Source organism: Strix uralensis, chromosome Z (assembly GCF_047716275.1).
Source record: "Strix uralensis isolate ZFMK-TIS-50842 chromosome Z, bStrUra1, whole genome shotgun sequence".
Lineage (NCBI taxonomy): Eukaryota > Metazoa > Chordata > Aves > Strigiformes > Strigidae > Strix > Strix uralensis.
In genome coordinates, this window is record NC_134012.1 from 90,820,433 (window position 1) to 90,840,627 (window position 20,195).

General features: G+C 58.1%; 3 protein-coding genes across 5 annotated transcripts; 1 reads left to right on the forward strand and 2 right to left on the reverse strand.

Annotated features, from left to right (window-relative positions):
* Positions 1-3,146: 3,146 nt before the first annotated feature.
* On the reverse strand, positions 3,147-4,785 carry LOC141937500 (avidin-like). The gene is made up of 4 exons (XM_074855244.1): positions 4,714-4,785; positions 3,826-4,036; positions 3,588-3,720; positions 3,147-3,180 (listed from the first exon to the last, which is right to left on the reverse strand). Exons 1-4 carry the CDS (start codon positions 4,783-4,785, stop codon positions 3,147-3,149), a joined length of 450 nt encoding a protein of 149 aa, XP_074711345.1.
* A 2,059-nt stretch (positions 4,786-6,844) lies between these two features.
* Positions 6,845-8,668, reverse strand: LOC141938013 (avidin-like). The gene is made up of 4 exons (XM_074856440.1): positions 8,597-8,668; positions 7,818-8,031; positions 7,236-7,356; positions 6,845-6,944 (listed from the first exon to the last, which is right to left on the reverse strand). Exons 1-4 carry the CDS (start codon positions 8,666-8,668, stop codon positions 6,845-6,847), a joined length of 507 nt encoding a protein of 168 aa, XP_074712541.1.
* Positions 8,669-13,847: 5,179 nt separating this feature from the next.
* On the forward strand, positions 13,848-16,646 carry LOC141937575 (avidin-like). 3 transcript variants are annotated; one of them, XR_012627009.1, is made up of 6 exons: positions 13,848-14,116; positions 14,362-14,536; positions 15,456-15,575; positions 15,692-15,902; positions 16,014-16,375; positions 16,457-16,488. XR_012627009.1 is itself a non-coding variant. In XM_074855473.1 (6 exons), exons 2-6 carry the CDS (start codon positions 14,462-14,464, stop codon positions 16,488-16,490), a joined length of 561 nt encoding a protein of 186 aa, XP_074711574.1. In that variant the 5' UTR covers positions 13,873-14,116; positions 14,362-14,461; the 3' UTR covers positions 16,491-16,646. The 3 variants fall into 3 exon arrangements, 2 of the variants coding, with proteins under 2 accessions (XP_074711574.1, XP_074711575.1); XM_074855473.1 differs by having other exon boundaries at positions 13,873-14,116; positions 16,255-16,375; positions 16,457-16,646; XM_074855474.1 differs by having other exon boundaries at positions 13,873-14,116; positions 14,383-14,536; positions 16,255-16,375; positions 16,457-16,646.
* Positions 16,647-20,195: the final 3,549 nt, after the last annotated feature.

The window sequence follows — 20,195 nt, forward strand, 5'->3', positions numbered from 1 at the left end:
GTCTCGCAGCCTAATGAAGGGGAATGCGCGCTGCCTTCCCTTCCCATGGCTGCGGCTGTGCAGAGGGGCTTGTTGAGGCATGATCCAAGTTTGTGAGGCAGTTGCTCTGCTCTCACCCCCCCTTCAAGGGTGCGAAAACAATCTTGAACCACATTTGGAGACGAGTGAATGTTGTGAGCACCCGGCGCCCACATGTGACCTTGGATGCACCCAAGCAGGCGCTGCGGAAGCAAGCAGCTTCCCCGATAGGAAAGGAGCTGGTGTCTGCCCCCACCACTGCTTTTGTAACGGGGAGCTGCACAATTGCAGGAAGCAGAGCAGAGCCAGGGTGGGCTGGGGGTCGTGGGGAGGGCCTGGCCTGTTGGGTGGTTGCTGAATCGAGGCTGGGCCCTGGGTTTGGTTGGGATCACTGGGTCCACAGGAGGCAGTAGCAGATCCTGAGCTCAGACTGTGGAGTCCAGCAGGGGGTTTGGGGGTGCGGGGCCCAGCAAGGTGATGGTTGCAGGCAGAACCATGCTTGCAACCCACCCAGGAAGCAAAAGGGTGCTTGTGCAGGTAAATGTGTTTCTGCCTGGGGAGGAGAGACAGCCAAGGGGTTGCTCACCCATGGGCCCTGACTCAAGACAGGCAGAAGCACATTCATAACAGGATCAGGTCGCAGCTCTGCCCTGGACGGGGCAGGCAGCCAGCGAGCATCCCCAGGAAACTGGACCTTTTTCTCCAGGAGCCATGCACGGTGTCAGGAAGGTCTAGGACCCTGTTCTCACTTTTCATTTCATTTTATTATTCCCAATTCACTATCTGAGATTGCTAAGGAATCTCAAGAACTAACCTTGAGAGGCATTTAATTTTATTATTGTTAATTCACTTAGTATCTGCTGGGCTAAGGAGTCTCAAGGAGTAACCTTGAGAGGCATCACTACTCAAAGGGAGACCCTGGCCGTGCAGTCTGCTGCTGTGCAGGAGAGCTCAACAGGCCCTGAGGCTATCCACTATTTATGGAGTAAGTTGATTGATTTCTATTTTCAGACCAGCTGTATTTCAGTTGGTGCATGCTCAACTAGTCCTCAGCTGTTGAGCAAGATTTATGGCCCTTATCTATTGTGTTGTTATCTGTCTCTCCAGAGTCCAGCTTAAACCAGATGCAGCCATCGTGACCACCACTGGTGGCTATTGCTTTAAGCAGAAAGTGGAGGGCTGCGGAGGAGCACACCACCACACCAGGGCTGCTATTTTTCATTTCTTTCTGTGTTCTCATGTCAGTCCCACAGCGAGTGGCTCTGAGCCAGCAAGAGGAAGGAAGCCCAGCCTGGGCCTCACCTTGGGTTAAAGGGCGGCCATGATGAAAGTGCCTGGCATGAGTCCTTCAGCTGAGGAGGCTTGCACCTTGTTTCTATCAAACAGAGGAACAGGAGGCGCCTGGTATTTCTGCCATCCTCCTCCTTCTCCTTGCCGCAGACCCTCCATGACATCTTTTTCCCTTGCATGCTGCAGGGATCAGAATGCAGGCCATGTGTGCATCAGCACTGTGTTTGCACACACACACAGCCCCGCACTCCAGCTTAGGTTGGTGCTAGGGTCCCTGCTTGCCCTCCCCACTGTGTTCCCTCTGTTAGTCCCAAGGTTAACACACATACTACACATGTCCTGGCAGGTGACTGCGTCAGCATTGTGGGAGCACACTGACAGACCAAAACCATGAGCCTTTCAGGACAGAATATTCTGCTCTGTCCTGTATGGGTGCTGCTGAATGGAAACCTTCTCTTTTTTGTTTAGTGACTCCCCGAGTGTCAGTAGTGCCATCTCCCTTCCATGGTAGCAACATACTGAAAGTTAAGAAAGCTATGAAAGTGGGAAGTAAGATCTGTCTCCTGTTGCTGAAGAGGGCCTGTGCTCTGTGGCTGGTACAGAACACCTCCTGCTCACGTCTTTAAAGGAAACAGGCTTTTGTTTTTTTTAAAGAAATCGGAGTTTCTTGGAGAGGTGGGAATGTCAGTTAGTTACAGAAATAAGACATACCCTTCTTTTCAAGGGAAAACAAAACCCCATGTATTTTTATTCACTAGCACCAGCTGCTGGATATTGGTGGAAACAGAAAAAGTAGCAGAAATCAGCGCCAAAAAAAAAAAAAATCAGTTAAAAAAAACATCTGGAAACATAGCACTGGAGCCACTGCCTTCCTCCAGCTCCCAAAACCAGGCACCTCAGCCCCAGGGCTGCTGAACCCCCAGGAGCACTGGTCATGTCAGAACCACTTTGGCAAGGTGTCTGAGGCAGAAAGCGGAGAGGTCAGCCAGGGGTGCCCAAAAAAAAGCCAGTGCCAGATGCATCCTTCCCCTCTTCCCTTTTCCTGGCCTTACATAGTGCAGCAGGGGCTTGGCTGGAGACCCCCACATCTGCATTGCTCAGGGGACATGACCGTGCGGAGGGGTCTCTCTTGGGACAGGCTCTTTGGGACCTTTCCCCACCCCTGGGGCAGGAGGGTGGTTGGCAGTCAGCCACCACAGTGCATCTGCTGGAGCTGGGAACAGGAGGCTGTCGGGTTTGCAAAAGCCATTTGCAGCTGTCCTGCGTGTTCAGGCGCCTGAAAAACTTCCTCTGCTCTGCTCACACGAGGAAGACGTTGCCTGGAGCCTGCCCTGCAGTGCTGGGACCTGCTGCCCATGGCATCCCAGCAAGGCTGTGCCTCATCCTGCTGCCTGGTCACAGCCTGGTTTGCCCCGCACCCCTGGGGATATTTGGGAGGGACCCCAAGGGACAAGTTACCCACAGCACAGTGGCAGGTTTGCAGGCACAGCACTGCTGCACACTGTCAGGGAGGGGACATGGGACAGACCCCATCCCCAGGGACCCTGCTGCCCTCAGCGATGCTGCACGAAGCCTCCCCATAGGAAGGTGGTTGTGAGGCAAGACAAACCCTGCAGCTTTGAGACAGGGCAGAAAACAGATCCAAGCCCTGGATCCTCACAGAAACCCTTTATTTTGCACCTGGTGCTCAGCCTTCACACTGGGCTGAACTTGCCTGGGAAAGCATGAACCTGTGGGCTGACAGCTGTTGAAATGCAACACATCAGCGTGGGCAGAGCCTCCTGGGGGAAGTCCGATCTCCTTGCCGACCTGGGCCTCTTAGGTTTCCTTGCTTGCTGTTATTTTATCCGGGTGAAAACACTGGTGCCAATCCTGCAGGAAACCCCAAATCACTGTGGTTCACCCAGCTAGGATCACCTATGCTGTGGTGAAGGGTACAGAGGCGAAACCTGAGGTGGGGCACTGCGTTGCCTGCTGCCTCACTGGGTGCTGAGTGGGATGCCCTGGGCTCCAACACTGTAGCGGAGGTTGCACCGGGTGCTCACATCATCTCCCGGACAGGGAGAGTGCAAGAAGAGTCCTGGGTGGGTGTCATCAACCCCATTTTGGGGTCACCCACCCTGGGGCACACATGGGATGCAAGGGCTGGCCAGGTCACAGGGATGTTCCTTAGCCCCTGCTTGTCACGAGTGACAAACCCAATTCACCCTCCCGGTCCTGCCACGTCCCATCCCATGGGATATCTCTTGGCACAGCAGTGGCCAGGATCTGGTGCTCACCGGGTGGCTTTCCAGTCCTCATCGGGGCTGTTGGCTGCCTCTCGAAGAAGCCACAGGGTGTGCAGGGTCTCCTCCCCGTTGGTGCCCACATAGCACTGGCCCAGGAAGGCGGTTGTCCGGGCTGTCTCTGAGTCTGGAAGGGTCCGAGGTGGCATGAGTCAGGGTGACAAGGGATGAAGCCACTCCCCTGCATCCCGCTGGCTTCCCCACTACAGGGTGATGGCTCCCTCCTGCCTACCTCGGAGCTGCCAGCGCACGGTGAAGGAGAAGGTGGGCTGTGGGACCAGCCCTGCATCCTGCTGGGTCCCCTCCAGTGGTGAGGTGAGGATTTCAGAGCCACCAGCAGCAGGACCCGGCAGGTAGGAACCGGAGAAGCTGCCGTCCTTGCTGAGGAAGGACACAACCATCCGGCAGCCAGTGTCGCTCCGCCATGACCCGGAGAGGAGGCACTGCAAGGCCAGTGTTGTGGCTTGGGGGGCGCAGCCAGGAAGGGGGGCATCCTGCTGCTGCCCCACCACCCTGGCTCTGCCCAGAGATGTCTGCAGCACTGGGGTACACACCAAGGACCCTGTGTGACGCTGATGCTACTGGCATCGCCACCTCAGCACAAGCATCACACCCATGGCACTGATTGTCTTCAGCACAGCCTCGGGGCTGTTTGCTGCTGTCACCCAGGGGAGGGTGGATCCTACCTGTGTTAAAGTAGAGGGTGTGCTGCTTTCCATCCACACTTGGTGGGAAATGGGGTTTCTCTGGGGCATGGCTTTGTTTGCCTGTCTCTGACGGATTCCCACAGTAAGGAGCATCCTTGCAGGAGCAGTCCCTCCCTCCCAGCCCCTCCGCAGCTTCCTTCAGCACTGCGTAGTGATGGTCCCACCAGCTCTGGCAGCCCAGCCCCAGCTCCCTGCTGAGCACCACAGTCCCAGCAGCAGCCTTTGGGGTCTAGCAGGGTGTGAGTACCATGCCTCCATCGCCACCCGTCCCCATACCTTCCTCTCTGCAGTGGTGATGTAAAGTTCTCCTGCTTGTCCCAGTCTGGAATGGCATTTAAGAGAGAACCCCTGGCTGCCCACACTGCATCCCTGTGCTACATCTGCCACATCCCCACCATCACCTGTCCCCGTACCTTCCTCTCCTCAGGAGTGACGCATGCCACCAGGGCCAGGGCAAGGACCAGGGTGAAAGCACCGCTTCCCATGGCCACAGGGCTGCAAAGAGCCCAGCACAGCTCCCTCCCGGCCCTGCACCCCGGCCCCCTTTATAGGGCTGTAACCAGAGCCCCACAGGCAGCCGGCTGGCAGCTGTGGGGTGGGTGGCCTGATGGCAGAGTGCCTGGGACAGGCGAGGCGAGGAGGTCTGCGTGACCTGGGCAGTGCCGGAGGAACGCAGGGATGAGCACAGCTGCAGAGAGAGAGGCGGGGGCATGGGCTTTTTTTGAGGCCCTTATAGTGGCCTGGAAAGCATCAACTACCTTCCTTGAGAATCCGCCTCCTGTGCATGCAAGCTGGAAATAATTACTTGTTTAAACACTTAACTGGTCCCTGCTTTGATGGTGCCACTGCCTGACCACGGTGTCACCCATGTGGCGTCAGGGCATCCCTGGCAGAGGCAAGCTGCTGCGGCTGCAGCACTGCACAGGAGGGAAGGCTTGCCCTGCCTTCTGCTTTAGCAGCAATAACGTTTCCCCAGCATCTCAGCTGTTAATTTTGCTGCTTTTGCTTTCACAAGAGTTGAAGGAAGAAGTAACCAGAGAGGAAATGAGGTCCAAGCGAGTGTGTTCGCTCAACACACAAAAACACGTTAACCAGACTTTTATTTGCACCTCTTCCTTATATGTGCTGGTCTTATGGGCTTTGGATGTACAAAACACAGCCTGCACTGTCCCTGTGTTCCTGAGCTGCTTCTCTGCTCGCTGCAGTGCCTGGAGCAGGCATGGGGCTATGGGCAACTGAAAATTAATGTGGGATTCAACTTCATAAACACATGCTGTTTCTAGGACAGCACTGTCTGGGTCACTGGATGGCAGCACAGCTGGGATGTGTGTCCTGCGGGTGGGGGAGCCGCAGCCCAGAGCAGCACTGCTCAGTGCCTGCCACAAGCCCAGGCACAGCCCAGCACTCCACTGCTGCTGCTGCTCAGCACCTGTCCCTCTTGTCTGGATGGCTCCAAAGTCTGGGGTGAGTGGAAATCAACCCTCTCCTATCACATCGCTCCTCCTTGTTGACTTTTACAGTCCCAAACTCATGAGCTTATCACAGGGGCCTGAGAACTCCCCGCCAGGGGATCTCTTGCTCTTGCCCTGGATGTCACGCTTCATCCTTTCAGCCTGACACCAGCCCCTGCCTTTCTGCGCTGTTTGGCAGGGACAAGCTGCCCTGTTTGAGGTGCCAGGGAGGTGGCAGTCACCACTCCATGACATGACAGCGTGCACCAGCCTTGCTGGGTCTGGGCCAGGCTCAACGGACTGCACGGTTACTGTGCTGTCATCCCCAGGGCTAGGTTATATTTGTACCACTTGTGCAAGAGGCTTCGTCTTCACCCGTGGACCTGTCAAAAACTTTGAATGGAAAGAGCTGACTAGGCTTGGCAGATGTCCACAGAGGGAGATAGAGTGGCACTGCTGAAATGCAGTGGCAAAAAAAGGGTAAAATCCCTGGTTGTATCCCAGGGGGGCATGATGGGATGGGATGGGATGGGATGGGATGGGATGGGATGGGATGGGATGGGATGGGATGGGATGGGATGGGGGCTCTAATTATGCACATTTTACTCTGAGTGCGGTGCAGCACGGAGGAAACACTTTATCAACATTTCACATCTGCCGATACTGTTACTTCCACCACCCAACCCTATGGAGCATGAAGTCTTGGGACTGGTAAGGCGTCTGGTGGGGATGGATATGAAGGCACTGCAAGGAAGGCAGTGGATTCAGGATGCTGATGCCACCTCTGTCACTGGCAGGCAGGGGGGAGTGGTGGCACAGGGTGGAAGTGTGGGTTAGGATGAGGTGGGAAATGAACCCAGGGAGCTGGATGGGGGGGATCAGGGAGGGATCCAGATGTCCCTGGGGAAGGGCAGTGGTGAGCCCTTGCCTCTGCAGGGGTACCCAAGGGGACATAAGCTGCCTCAGAGGGGCAGCAGGGGCAGTTTTTTAAAAAAGACAATGACAACTGACATGATTTTTAATTTTATTTTTATGTGAGAGGCTGGTTTTGCTTGTCTTGGGGCGGGGACTGGACTACAGCCAGAGCATGCCATCATGGGGCAGGCGAAGATGTGTCTTCACACGACGGGGACAAGCTCAGCAGGATCTTTCCTTTTCGGATGCGTTTGCGCGTGAAGACATTTCTGCCCACCCTATGGGAAGCAGAGAGTTCCTGTGGGACAACCCACACACACTGCTCACTTAGAACTGCCAGTGGTAGCAGATGACAGGGCTGTCCCTAAATGCCCCCCAACTTGCCTCAAGCGGCTGCCAGATGCCCCTGGCTAGGGCAAGCCCTTTGCCATCAGGCATTGTCATCCCCCCTGCAAACGCATGCTGGGGAGTTCCCAGGGGTGGTCCCCTTGCCCATGGGGATGCTGGTTCCCAGGGGTCCTGGGGACAGCCCCTCTGTAGGGACACTGCCCCCCACACCCCTCCACTACCTCGTGGCTTTCCAGTCCTCCTCAAGGGACCCGACAGCTTCACGCAGCAGCCACATGGTGGTCAGCGTCTCCTTTCCACCCGTGTCCACGAAGCACTGCCCCGCGAAGGCGGTGGTAGCATCTGGGGACATGCTTGATGAGGAGTCGATGGGGACAGCACCCATGCTCGTTGGCTGCCTCCCCCTCCCCAGGGTCCTTTCAGCTGCAGCTGTGTTCCCTCTCCAACAGCCATGCACCCCCCCAACCTCTTCTGGGGGGACCTGCCCTTCTCCAGGGGCTCCCTCAGGCAAGGCAGGCTCTGTGGCACCACATCCCCCATGCCGTAATGGGGTCTGGACCCAGCACACTCACCTCGGGCTGCCTGGCAGGGATGGGTGCAAAGGCACTGGGTGAGGGGGGGCTGCCCCATGCAAAGCCAGCATCGTGCGTTAGCCCCACACTGGTCAGGCACCGCTGCCTCCCTCTGCTTAGCTGCACCAAAGCATCACCCAGCAGACTTCCCAGCATTAGAAAAGACTTGCTGGCCATTTGCACAGCTCCCGGTCCCCCCGTGGTGCCATCCCCAGATGTCCCAGCACTTACTGGAGAACTTGTCCCAGCGCACGGTGAAGGCAAAGGTGGGCCAGCCCCCCTCACCGGGCTGCTGCTGGGTGCCTCTCAGGGGGGAGGCACGGGCACAGCCGCCGGCAAGGGTGACCCGCGTGAGGTATTTCCCTTGGAAGTCCCCGTTGTCCCTCACTGCCGAAATCTCCATCAGTGAGTCCAGCTCATTCCTCCACAGCCCACTGAGCTGGCACTGAAAGGACATGGTGATAGGCCCTCTGCCCCTGTGCACAGTGCAGAGGGGGACCCCATCCCTCCCGCCGCCCCATGGCCAGAGCTGCAAGCCCTGCTGCGAGTGCAACTGCAGGGCAGGGCTCTTCCCGTCCCCAGTTTGGGGAAATGCTACCCGAGGTGCTGCTGGCTGCTGAGTGGACAGTGCAGCAAGGCCAACACCAGCCAGTCCGTCAGCATGCATGGTGCGCCCAGGCACAGACCCCACAGGAGAGGATGCTCCATGAATGGTGCCCCTGAGCACAGACCCCACAGGAAGGGATGCCCCGTGCATGGTGTCCCAAACACAGACCCCATGAGTGGGAATGCCCTGCACATGGTGCCCCAGTGGGAGCAAAGCTTTGTGGAGGTGGTACCAGGGAGCTGGGGGTGACCCAGAGATACCCTGCCCATTGCCTGGACTAAGTGCTTGCAAAGTTCTCCTGCTTGTCCCAGTCTGGAATGGCATTTAAGAGAGAACCCCTGGCTGCCCACACTGCATCCCTGTGCTACATCTGCCACATCCCCACCATCACCTGTCCCCGTACCTTCCTCTCCTCAGGAGTGATGCATGCCACCAGGGCCAGGGCAAGGACCAGGGTGAAAGCACCGCTTCCCATGGCCACGGGGCTGCAAAGAGCCCAGCACAGCTCCCTTCCGGCCCTGCACCCTGGCCCCCTTTATAGGGCTGTAACCAGAGCCCCACAGGCAGCCGGCTGGCAGCTGTGGGGTGGGTGGCCTGATGGCAGAGTGCCTGGGACAGGCGAGGCGAGGAGGTCTGCGTGACCTGGGCAGTGCCGGAGGAACGCAGGGATGAGCACGGTTGTGGAGAGAGGCAGGGTCGCAGGGATGGTTTGTACAGCCACTATCCAAGAGGCTCTGCCAGCCCATTCCTTCCTCTGTGACGGAGTCCTTGCGGTGGGCACAGCCTGGCATTGTCTCACTGCCACTGTCCCAGTGCTGACATCCAAAGACAGTGCTACAGCAAGTACAGCCTGACCAGCTCTTCATTGCACTGAAGGGTGGTGTGTCTGATTGCAGGTGTTTGTCCTTATGACAGTCCCCTCCTGCGTTACAAGTTTCTGCTGCTGTTTCTATGCTGTTTTTTTCTCCTGGCTGTGCTGGGCTTTCCCTGGGTCTGGAAGCTGTGACTGTCACTGTGGCAGGAACTCTTGGGCACCCTTGAATTAATCCCTCTTGTAAGTGCAGAAGGGCTTTTCTGGAAGATATGTAGATATTAAAGTTTGTTAGTTCCTTTGGGAGGGGATATCCTGTGCATGGTGCCCACCTGCACAGACCCCATGGCAGGCGATGCTGCATGCATGGCTCTTTGAGGCTCGGCAGGGCACAGCTCCAGGGCTGAGCCCTGTCTGAGCCCTCCCAAGGGGTCCCTGAGGATACACAGGTGGCCAGGGGTCCTTGGACTACGTGGGGCTTGCACAGGGACACAGCACAGACACCTCCTCTAAGATATCTCTCTAGCTGGGTGAGCATGTCACTGCTGATGCTGCAGGGGAAGACAGAGCTGGCACCTGGCTGTGTCCAGGTCAGGACGGACTTCTCTGGCCCCCGCCCAGCACAGGAGATGAGCATCTGCTTTAAGAATCCTCCAGAGACACGTTTACCCTGGGGCTTGAAGATACTAGGAGGGCCACCCTCCTCCTCTCTGGGAAGCAGGATCTGGCAATGCCCATGTGCAAATTGCACTTTGCTTTAAATTAAAAAATCATAGTAGCTGCCTTCAGCTCCCATCCTGGGGTCTTGCTCCAAAAGCACCGCTCTCCCTTGCTTGCTGCCCAGCTGGCTCCCAGCATCAGCACCCACCCTCAGGGCTCAGCGCTCCCCCCGGAGGTTCCATGCTGCACCCATGGGTGCAGCCCCAGCACAGTGTGGGGATAGAGAAATGTCCTGCAGCCCTGCTCTGCTGGGAGCTCACCCACTGGCTTTCCAGTCATCCTTGAGGCTGTCAACCTCATCTTGCATGATCCACATGGTCTTGTCCTTGTTCATGAAGCACTGGACCATGGAGGTGGTGGTGGAGACTGGCCCATGATGGGGTGGGAGGTGGGAGAGGATGTTGACATGGGGCTTTCCCTCTTAGGCACATAGCTTGCCAGTTTGTGAGTGGGAAAGGCTTCCTCAGGGTGTGTGATGTTTCCCTCCCCAGACTCTTGCCCTGCTAGGATCAGGGGCATGGCAGTAGATGGGCATGGGATACCCAGGTCATGGGAGGATGAGCCCAGCTGAGCCTGCATCCAGTTCTGCCCTGACTCGTCCTGGGCAGGACCTGCCTGGACAAGAGCCAGAAGTGGGGGCCAGGAGCTGCTGCCAGCCATGCAGCTCTGATGTTGGGGATAGGGGAGCATTGGAGACACTGTAGGGGGGGCAGGGGACCATCAAGGACACCACAAGGAGGGCTGGGGAGCTCTGGGGACACTGTGGAGATGGGGAAACATTTGGGACACCAAAGGGGAAGGCAGGGGATCACTAAGGATACTGCAGGGAAGGGCAAAAGAGCATCAGGGACATCACAGGGAGGGCAGGGGAGCTCTGGGAACATCACAGGAAAGTTGGGAAAGGAGAAACACCTGAATAACTCCAGCTGAAAGTGAAGCCGAACGTGGTCTGGCTCTTCTGGTACATGCAGTGCTGGGACCCCTGCAGCAGTGACCCCTGGATTTCATCCATGGTGGCAGTCACGGCCGTGTGGTAGGAGCCAGCGGTCACCTTTCCCATTCATGGCTGAGATGGCCACGTAGGAGCCCAGGTCATTGATCCAGCGCCCAGTCAGCACGCGCTGGAGCGGAGGGGACTCAGCATGGGTGCTGCAGCACATCTGGCATGCAGAGAGGGCAGCAGGAGTGGGCATCCCTGGGAATCGAAAAGGGGAAGCTGGATGAGCCACAGGTGCCCCATCCACCCAAGGGGATGTACTGCCAGGTGTGATGAGCTCAGCCATGGGCTGGGGAGGCAGATTGCAGCTGGCATTGTGCCCCAACTCCCAGCCAGCCCCAGGAGGGGCTGAGGACCTGCCGAGGAGCTCCTCCATCCTCCCAGGATGACGGTCTGTACTCAGCAAGGCTGCAGGCAGAGCTGGACCAAGGAGAAAGGCGGAGGAGCAGAGCAGGGTGTGCGGTCCTGACCAGGGGGCTGGCAGGAGTGACGACCACATGGACATGGTGGAGGGAGCAGGAGCTATGGCACTTCTTTTGTAAGTGAAGTTATAGGCTTGAAAATCACATTTATTCTTTTGTCATCGCTGCAGCGTGGCTGGGTACCAGGCTTTGCCTGTGCACACACCCCAAGCGACCAGCCAGGGACTGCGTGGGTGACCTGGGAACTGCCCGGCTCCATCTGCTTAGGTGGGACAACAGCTGGACTGAGAGAGATGTTGGGCACTTGAGCTGTTTGGTGTTGAGACATCTGCAAACAGTCAATAGGAACAGCCCCTGCAGGAATGGTCGCACAGGACATGTGGTGAGACATGTAAGTGCTGGAGGACCCGTGCAGCTGAGACTCCTTCTCCATTCTGACAGTGACCAACAGTTGGAGGGATTTACCCCATGCCAAGACCCCAAAAAATATATTTCTCTTTTTTTCGGTAATATGCTATGTGTGAGCACCTGTGCAACACAGACACGGCAGCGGCCACACGCTGTGTGTGATTGCAAGGGGCTTCCTGCCTCCTCCAGCTCCCCGGGCCCCTGAAGGCCGCCACAGTGCGTGGATGACCATGACCAAGGCTTGCCATGCAGCAGCAACGGCTGGTTTTCCTCCCAGAGGAAGGTCTGCAGCGGCGCTGAAGGAGACCCCGCTGCTCACCTTTGCCTTGCCACTGAGCCCGAGCTGGAAGGAGGCAAATAGAAACGCCTTTGCAGCTCAGAGGCAGAGCAGACACGAGCAGTGTGCGAAGCACTGCGAGCAGGTTGTGCAGCTGGGTAAAACCCAGAGCTGATGAATGCCCAACGCCCACGGGGAAGCACCCTCAGCCACAGCCCCCCCAGGCAGCTGTGGGCACCCCTGGCACACCACATCCTACCACCCGCCACCCCAAAACCAAGATGCTGGATGAGTCGCAGCATTGCTGGGTGCCCTCATATAGGGACTGGCCTTGCCAACAGCTCTGCCAGCCCATGCCCGCCGCATTCCTCAGCAGCACCGTGGCTGCCTGCCGGGCTTTGCAGACTGCTCAAACTGTGGTCAGCATTGCTGCCTTGCTGGAGCACCCCAGGACCGCTGCAGAGCCTTGGGGAGCCCTGTCCTGGGGAAATGTTGACAGGAAGGCAATGACAAAGCCAGGAGGATGCACGCAGTAAGGCTCAGCAGGACACCCCGTGGCTGAGCTGGCCACGCTTTGGGGTGAGAGCAGAGTCCTGTGGTCCCCCTGCCACCCTCTTTCCTAATTCTCACATTCCTCTAAAGCAGGTAGGAGGCTGCACAGACCAAAGGGCACCATAGCAGAGGGCTGGTGAAAAGGCATTTTGCTCAGAGAGGCGGTAAGGGATCTGAACAAAGCTGCAGAAATTCCAGGGAGGCACCGAGAGGGAAACAGCAGCATCGTTACAGAAGCAGAATATGGACCCAAGGGATTAAAATGTGAAGAGCAAACCACATACAAGTCTGCAATAAGGTGGGCTAAAACACAGAGCAGGTGGAAAACTTGCTAAAGCCCTGGATGCCGTTAGCAAAGCTCTTCCATGGCATTCGGGGCAGGAAAACCAGGGTGGCAGTCCCACCAGCCCACTCCTCCCTTAGGCTGCTCAAATCCCAAGCAAGGTGACAGTCATTATTTTGCAACTGGACAGCTTGAGAACCAAGTTTCAGATTCAGAAACACAGCTGAGTTTTCTGGAAATCATTATTTTCAGCTGAGAGGGGTAGTGACACAGGCAACACCAGCACTGCCCATTGGACTAAGTCACCAAGCCCAGCAGGACGTGGATCGGGCCAGGATTTGCTGAATATCTGATTTCCAGTAAATCACACCCATTTCTGTAAGAAGAGTTTTGGGACTGGATGTGCTGCAGCTACTGGCGCTGTGCTGCTGGGTCGCAGCAGCTCTCGACGCCTGCCAGGAGTCCATACACAGCTGAGACCCCACACCTGCCTGCCCCGGGGCTGCCTCAGAGCTGGGGAGGGGCTCCCAGACAGCTTGTTGGGGTGTGGAAGGACCGGCATCAAGCAGGGAAGAGCCAGGGCTGGCCCATGCTTGGTGTCAGAAGGTCACTCTGGGGATGCACCATCCCATTTGGGCTGGAAAAGGGACGTTCTTGGGGACAGTCTCTTCCTAGAATAACAGACTGAGAGCTTCACCCCACACGCACTGCAGCGCTTTAGCCCAGCCTCCCCAGGCCATATCCACAGACTGCACAAGGGTGGGTTTAAAGGAAAAATTTTTACTTTTATTTGGGTTTTGGGGACCTTTTCCCCCAGAGCTATATTTGAATGTTCATTCGTTTCCCACTAACTGGCTGTCACCAGATCCTTTTCATCACTCCCATGGCTGCAGATTCCCTGCCTCTTGGAGCCTCCTAACAAGGCAGCCCACGGGAAGGAGATGATGTAAGCAGCCCTCTTGCTAAATAAAGGAACAGAAACAGAAAGCAAAATACGTTTTACGGGAAGCCAGCACTGACAGTGGCACAGCCACCGCCCCCCAAGCCATGCTCATCAGCTGTCCCAAACATCCCCCATCCCAGCCCCACTTCCCATTCAGCCCGTCCTTGCTGCCCCAGCAGCCGTTCTGCTCCCCTGCAGCAACAGCCCAGCCTGGTTTGGTCCTGCCCCGACGTTTGCTGCCCCTTTGCTCTCTCCTGGTCCGTGTGACCAGCGCAATGCCCCGGGGGTTTCCTTTTGCTGTGGGGGCAGGTTTGCTTCCTCTGTCTCCCACATCCCCATAGCCACTGCAGATCGCCAGCCGTGCCCACACACCTACCCCTCGCCCCGTCCTCACGACTGCCGTGACCAGGGGCGGTTTGGGGAGCAGGGGCTCCTGCAGGGCAGGACTGCAGCCCAGGCACAGAGCTCATCCAGGAGACTCCGCGCCAGGGACCCCCAGGCTGGGCTACGGTCAGTGGGCACCCCCAGGCACCCCGATCTATATCCCCCTCCCCACCCCCGTCCTTGTCCATACCCCTTTCCAGTCCCCATCCTCCTGGCCGTGCCCGTTCCCGCCTCTATGTCTATCCCCGTCCCCGTTCCCCTCCCCGTCCCCTTCCCAGTCTCCGTCCCCATCCCCGTCCCCGTTTCCATCTCCATCCCCGTCCCATCTCCATCCCCATCCCCGTCCCCGTCACCCTGCCGGTGCCTCCCAGGGCTTTCCGGGAAATCGGCAGGGCCGGGACGGACTGGGCTGTGCTATAAAGAGACGAGCGGCCGCGGAACCGTCGGATTCGCTTTCGCCGCTGCATTCCGATGAGCCGCCGCCTCCTCTCCACATTCGCCCTCCCCGTCGGGGCGGCCCTGGCCGCGGCCGCGGTGGGGAACCAGGTGGGATGGGGGCGCGCATGGGAGCTCCTGCCGGGGGGGTCCCGGGGTCCGGGGAGGGACACGCGTGGGAGACGCAGCCCGGCGGGGAGGAGGGGCGGGGGGGAGCGTGTGTCAGATGTGGGAGCTGCAGCGTTTGAGGGGGAGTGACACGCGTGGAAGACCCCTCCGCGGGGGGAATCCCCGGGAGCAGGAGGACCCCGTGCACCAGGGGGGACACTGACGGACGCTCCGGCCCAGTGGGGTGCTCCGGGAGGGGCGGGGGGGGGAAATGCTCCGGCGTTGTCCATGTCCCCGGGAGGGATGTGCGTGGGGATGCCTTCCCTGGTGCGGGGGGGCATGCATGTGGGGACACCCGCCCACGGGGACATGCAGGGAAATCGGGGCAGTGTAACCTGGGGACCCTGCCCCGGGTGGGGGGAGAGTTGCCCGTGCCCGGGGAGGTGTGGTGGGGGAAAGGACGGGCAGTGCTGGGAGGTGGAGCCGGAGCCTTGCAGGTGGGATGCCGCGGGGCTCTGGCTGTGCCGGCTCCTTGGCCGTGCAGGAGCCCACCGTGACCCTGAGGCTCTGCCCGTCCCAGTGGGCTCCCCACTCGTGCCACACACCAGTGCCGAGCACAGCACGCGTCCCCACAGGCACGGGCAGATGTGTCGTGGGGTTGCACAGCTCACCCGGCAGGGCTGGAGGGGGGGTCCTGCCTGTACTCCTGCCTATGTGGGGCTCCTGCCTTTAGCTTTTCTTCTTCACCTCTCCCCGTGTGTTCGGCTCACCCCAGCTTTTGGCCCTCCTGACGTGGCTGAGATGGCAGAAGCTCTATAAATCGTGTCTCTTAAAGACGAGGGCCTGAGCACTGGTGGGGCTCCAGAGACATGCTGCTGTGCTGCTCCCCACAGCTTGCCCCCATGTTTCTTTCTTTTCCAAGCTCCTCTGCCAGGCAGCCGAGATCCCCAAGGGGGAAGAGGCTGGTGTGAAGGAGGAAAAGACGACCAACACCAAGTGGTGGCCAGTTAAAAAGCAGAAATGCCCCACAAGGAATGACAAGGTGAGTGCCAGCACCCTGTGGTCATCGGGGGGGTGCAGGCAGGGGGCTCAGCCTGTGGGGCAGGGGTAGGGGCTGTGTGCAGGCAGCCCTTGGGGACATGTCTGCTCATCCCACAGCAATGCAACCTGGCTGGCTCGTGGAAGAATGACCTGGGCTCCAAGATGTACGTGTCTAAGGTGGACGACAACGGCAACTTCTTGGGCGAGTACCACACTGCCGTGTCAAGCGCCCAGAAACCCATCAAGACCTCCCCACTTATCGGCTCCCAGCACTTGGACAAGGATGGGCAGTGCACCTTTGGCTTCACCGTCAACTGGAAGTTTTCTGGTCGGTAGCTGCAGCAGCAGCTGTGCCTGGATGGGGTGGTAGGATGAAGAGGGGAGCTGAGGCAGGTCCCAGCGCCCACCCCAATCTCTCTGTCCCCTCTCCTGTCCCCAGTCTGTCCCTCCCTGATGTGTCCCCACTCTGAGCGATGTCTGCAGACATCAGGACACCTCCTGAAACACAGTTTGGGCTAGGTGGCATGGAGAGTTGCTTTGACAGCATCTCTGCCGCAGAGCATTTCCCTGCAAACATTGGAACCCACCCGGGTTCCGTGAGCATTAAACCTGCTGGTGCTTGGGAAGCCCCAGAAGCAGCTGGGGTCCTGCTGGAATTCTCACAGCCACCGCTTCTCCAGATTCCACAGCTGTCTTCGTGGGCCAGTGCTTTGCTGAGGAAGGTGAGAAGGAGATCCTGCAGACCTCCTGGCTGCTGCGGGAGAAGGTCGACTCCCAGTCCAGCAACTGGAAAGCCACCAGGTGAGCCAAGGGACACCCAGCCCAGCTGGGACCCCTACCCCTCCCCCAGCCGGGCATCAATGGGCTTCTGCTTCCCTGTAGAACTGGCCAAAACACCTTCACTCGGATGTGCTGAAAGGAGGATGGAGAACCGTCTCACATCAGCCAGGCTTGGCAGACTGGGTGTCCTCTCAACAGCATCAGTGTGTACCAGCACCACAGTTTTTATCCGCTTTGGGGAAAAATGTCCCCAAAACCCAAATAAAAGTAAAAATTTTTCCTTTAAACTCAACCTTGTGCAGTCTGTGGATATGGCCTGGGGAGGCTGGGCTAAAGCGCTGCAGTGGGTGTGGTGTGAAGCTCTCAGTCTGTTATTCTGGGAAGAGACTGTCCCCAAGAACATCCCTTTTCCAGCCCAAATGGGATGGTGCATCCCCAGAGTGACCTTCTGACACCAAGCATGGGCCAGCCCTGGCTCTTCCCTGCTTGATGCCGGTCCTTCCACACCCCAACAAGCTGTCTGGGAGCCCCTCCCCAGCTCTGAGGCAGCCCCGGGGCAGGCAGGTGTGGGGTCTCAGCTGTGTATGGCAAGGCCAGTCCCTATATGAGGGCACCCAGCAATGCTGCAACTCATCCAGCATCTTGGTTTTGGAGTGGCGGGTGGTAGGATGTGGTGTGCCAGGGGTGCCCACAGCTGCCTAGGGGGGCTGTGGCTGAGGGTGCTTGCCCGTGGGCGTTGGGCATTCATCAGCTCTGGGTTTTACCCAGCTGCAGACCTGCTCGCAGTGCTTCGCGCACTGCTCGTGTCTGCTCTGCCTTTGAGCTGCAAAGGCGTTTCTATTTGCCTCCTTCCAGCTCGGGCTCAGTGGCAAGGCAAAGGTGAACAGCGGGGTCTCCTTCAGCGCCGCTGCAGACCTTCCTCTGGGCGGAAAACCAGCCGTTGCTGCTGCATGGCAAGCCTTGGTCATGGTCATCCACACACTGTGGCGGCCTTCAGGGGCCCGGGGAGCTGGAGGAGGCAGGAGGCCCCTTGCAATCACACACAGCGTGTGGCCGCTGCCGTGTCTGTGTTGCACAGGTGCTCACACATAGCATATCACCAAAAAAAAGAGAAATATATTTTTGGGGTCTTGGCATGGGGTAAATCCCTCCAACTGTTGGTCACTGTCAGAATGGAGAAGGAGTCTCAGCTGCACGGGTCCTCCAGCACTTACATGTCTCACCACATGTCCTGTGGGACCATTCCTGCAGGGGCTGTTCCTATTGACTGTTTGCAGATGTCTCAACACCAAACAGCTCAAGTGCCCAACATCTCTCTCAGTCCAGCTGTTGTCCCACCTAAGCAGATGGAGCCGGGCAGTTCCCAGGTCACCCACGCAGTCCCTGGCTGGTCGCTTGGGGTGTGTGCACAGGCAAAGCCTGGTACCCAGCCACGCTGCAGCGATGACAAAAGAATAAATGTGATTTTCAAGCCTATAACTTCACTTACAAATGAAGTCCCATAGCTCCTGCTCCCTCCACCATGTCCATGTGGTCGTCACTCCTGCCAGCCCCCTGGTCAGGACCGCACACCCTGCTCTGCTCCTCCGCCTTTCTCCTTGGTCCAGCTCTGCCTGCAGCCTTGCTGAGTACAGACCGTCATCCTGGGAGGATGGAGGAGCTCCTCGGCAGGTCCTCAGCCCCTCCTGGGGCTGGCTGGGAATCGGGGCACCCTGCCAGCTGCGATCTGCCTCCCCAGCCCATGGCTGAGCTCATCACACCTGGCAGTACATCCCCTTGGGTGGACGGGGCACCTGTGGCTCATCCAGCTTCCCCTTTTCGATTCCCAGGGGTGCCCTCTCCGTATGCCAGATGTGCTGCAGCACCCACGCTGAGTCCCCTCCGCTCCAGCGCGTGCTGACTGGGTGCTGGATCAATGACCTGGGCTCCTACGTGGCCATCTCAGCCATGAATGGGAAAGGTGACCGCCGGCTCCCACCACATGGCTGTGACCGCCACCATGGATGAGATCCAGAGGTCACTGCTGCAGGGGTCCCAGCACCGCATGAACCAGAAGAGCCAGACCACCTTCAGCTTCACTGTCAACTGGAGTGGGGAACGAACAAGAGGACATAGAGACATGCACACACTTACTGGTGTGATGGAGATGTGGTGGGACGGCCCTTATGACTGTAGTGTTGGAATGGAAGGATACAGGCTCTTTAGGAAGGACAGGCAGGGGAGACGAGGAGGGGGTGTCACCCTCTATGTCAGTGACCAGCTGGAGTGCAGGGAGCTCTGCCTGGGGATGGGTGAGGAGCCGACCGAGAGCTGATGGGTCAGGATTAAAGGGAGGGCAGGGACAGATGTTATAGTGGGGATCTGCTGCAGGCTGAGGATCTGCCGACCAGTAAGACCGAGCAGACGAGGGCCTCTATAGACAGATAGGAGCAGCCTCATGTTCACAGGCCCTGGTCCTCAGTGGGGACTTCAACCACCCCAGTATCTGTTGGAGGGGCAACAGTGCAGTGCATCAGCAATCCAGGAGGTTCCTGGGATGTGTAGGTGATATCTTCCTTCTCCAAGTGATAGAGGAGACAACGAAGAGAGGTGCTGTGCTGGACCTTGTTCTCATCAACGAGGAGGGGCTAGTGGAGAGTGTGAAGCTCAAGGGCAGCCTTGGCTGCAGTGACCATGAAATGGTGGAGTGCAAGATCCTCAGGGCAGCGAGGAGGGTGCACAGCAAGCTCACTGCCCTGGACTACAGGAGAGCAGACTTTGGCCTCTTCAGGGATCTGCTTGGCAGAGCAACATGGAAGGGAAGAGGGGCCCAAGAAAGCTGGTAATATTCAAGGATCACCTCCTCCAAGCTCTGGAGAGATGTATCCTGACAAAGAGGAAGCCAGGCAAAAACACCAGGAGTCCTGCATGGGTGAGCAAGGAGCTCGTGGACAAGCTCAAACACAAAAAGGAAGCCTAGAGAGGATGAAAGGAAGGGCAGGTAACCTGGGAGGAATACAGAGAAACTGTCTGGGTATCCAGGGATCAGGTTAGAAAGGCCAAAGCCCTGATGGAATCATGTCTGGCCAGGAATGTCGACAAGGGTGTGCAGAGTTTGTGGGGTGGGGTTTTTGGTAGCGGGGGAGTGGGCTACAGCGATGGCCCCTGTGAGAAGCTTCTCAAAGCTCCCCCAGCTCCAAGCTGGACCCAACTCTGGCCAAGGCCGAGCCAATTAGCGATACTGGTTGCACGTCTGCGATAATGTATTTAATCAGCGAAACCTGAGAGGGGATTGGGACTTGTGAGGAAGCGTTAGGAGAAGGACACCTTTGTGAACACCGAGGTCATTGGAAGAAAGGGGGGGAGGTATGCTGGAGCAGAGACCCCTCCTGTATCCCACGGTGAGATGACAGGGCCACCCTGTCCAGGGTAGAGCAGAGGCCGACCTGTGGCCTGTGGAGGAACCCACACCGGAGCAGGTGGCTGCGCTTAGAGGAGGCCAGGACTCTGCGGGGAGAAGCAGCCCCCGCTGCTGCAGTTCAGCACTGGGAGGACGGCAATACGGGGGGGGTGACTCACACCAGAGCAGCACAGGAAAGGCAGCATCCTGTGGGGAGGACTGTGACAGAGAAAACTCCTGGAGGACTGTCTGCTATGAGAAGGGAGCCAGTGGAGCAGGGGAAGAAATGCAGAGGAGTGCTTCCCCCCCCAGGAGGAAAGACCAGTAGACTGACCAAAAACTCTCCATCCCCTGCCCCTCACTGCTGGAGGAGGAGGTAGAGATATCAGGAACAAAACTGATCCTGGGAAGAAGGGAGGGGTGGGGGGAGGTATTTTTAAGATGTGGTAATGCTTCTCACTG

Coding starts and splice junctions, on each gene's coding strand:
- LOC141937500 (XM_074855244.1), bottom strand. CDS start 4,785: ATGGGAAGCGGTGCTTTCACCCTGGTCCTTGCCCTGGCCCTGGTGGCA. Junction 4,037..4,713: donor TCACTCCTGAGGAGAGGAAG/GTACGGGGACAG, acceptor CTGGCCTTGCAG/TGCCTCCTCTCCGGGTCATG. Junction 3,181..3,587: donor GAGGACTGGAAAGCCACCCG/GTGAGCACCAGA, acceptor GGTTTCCTGCAG/GATTGGCACCAGTGTTTTCA.
- LOC141938013 (XM_074856440.1), bottom strand. CDS start 8,668: ATGGGAAGCGGTGCTTTCACCCTGGTCCTTGCCCTGGCCCTGGTGGCA. Junction 8,032..8,596: donor TCACTCCTGAGGAGAGGAAG/GTACGGGGACAG, acceptor ATGTCCTTTCAG/TGCCAGCTCAGTGGGCTGTG. Junction 7,357..7,817: donor GCGCTGGGACAAGTTCTCCA/GTAAGTGCTGGG, acceptor GCATGTCCCCAG/ATGCTACCACCGCCTTCGCG.
- LOC141937575 (XM_074855473.1), top strand. CDS start 14,462: ATGAGCCGCCGCCTCCTCTCCACATTCGCCCTCCCCGTCGGGGCGGCC. Junction 15,576..15,691: donor GCCCCACAAGGAATGACAAG/GTGAGTGCCAGC, acceptor CTCATCCCACAG/CAATGCAACCTGGCTGGCTC. Junction 16,376..16,456: donor AGCAACTGGAAAGCCACCAG/GTGAGCCAAGGG, acceptor GCTTCCCTGTAG/AACTGGCCAAAACACCTTCA.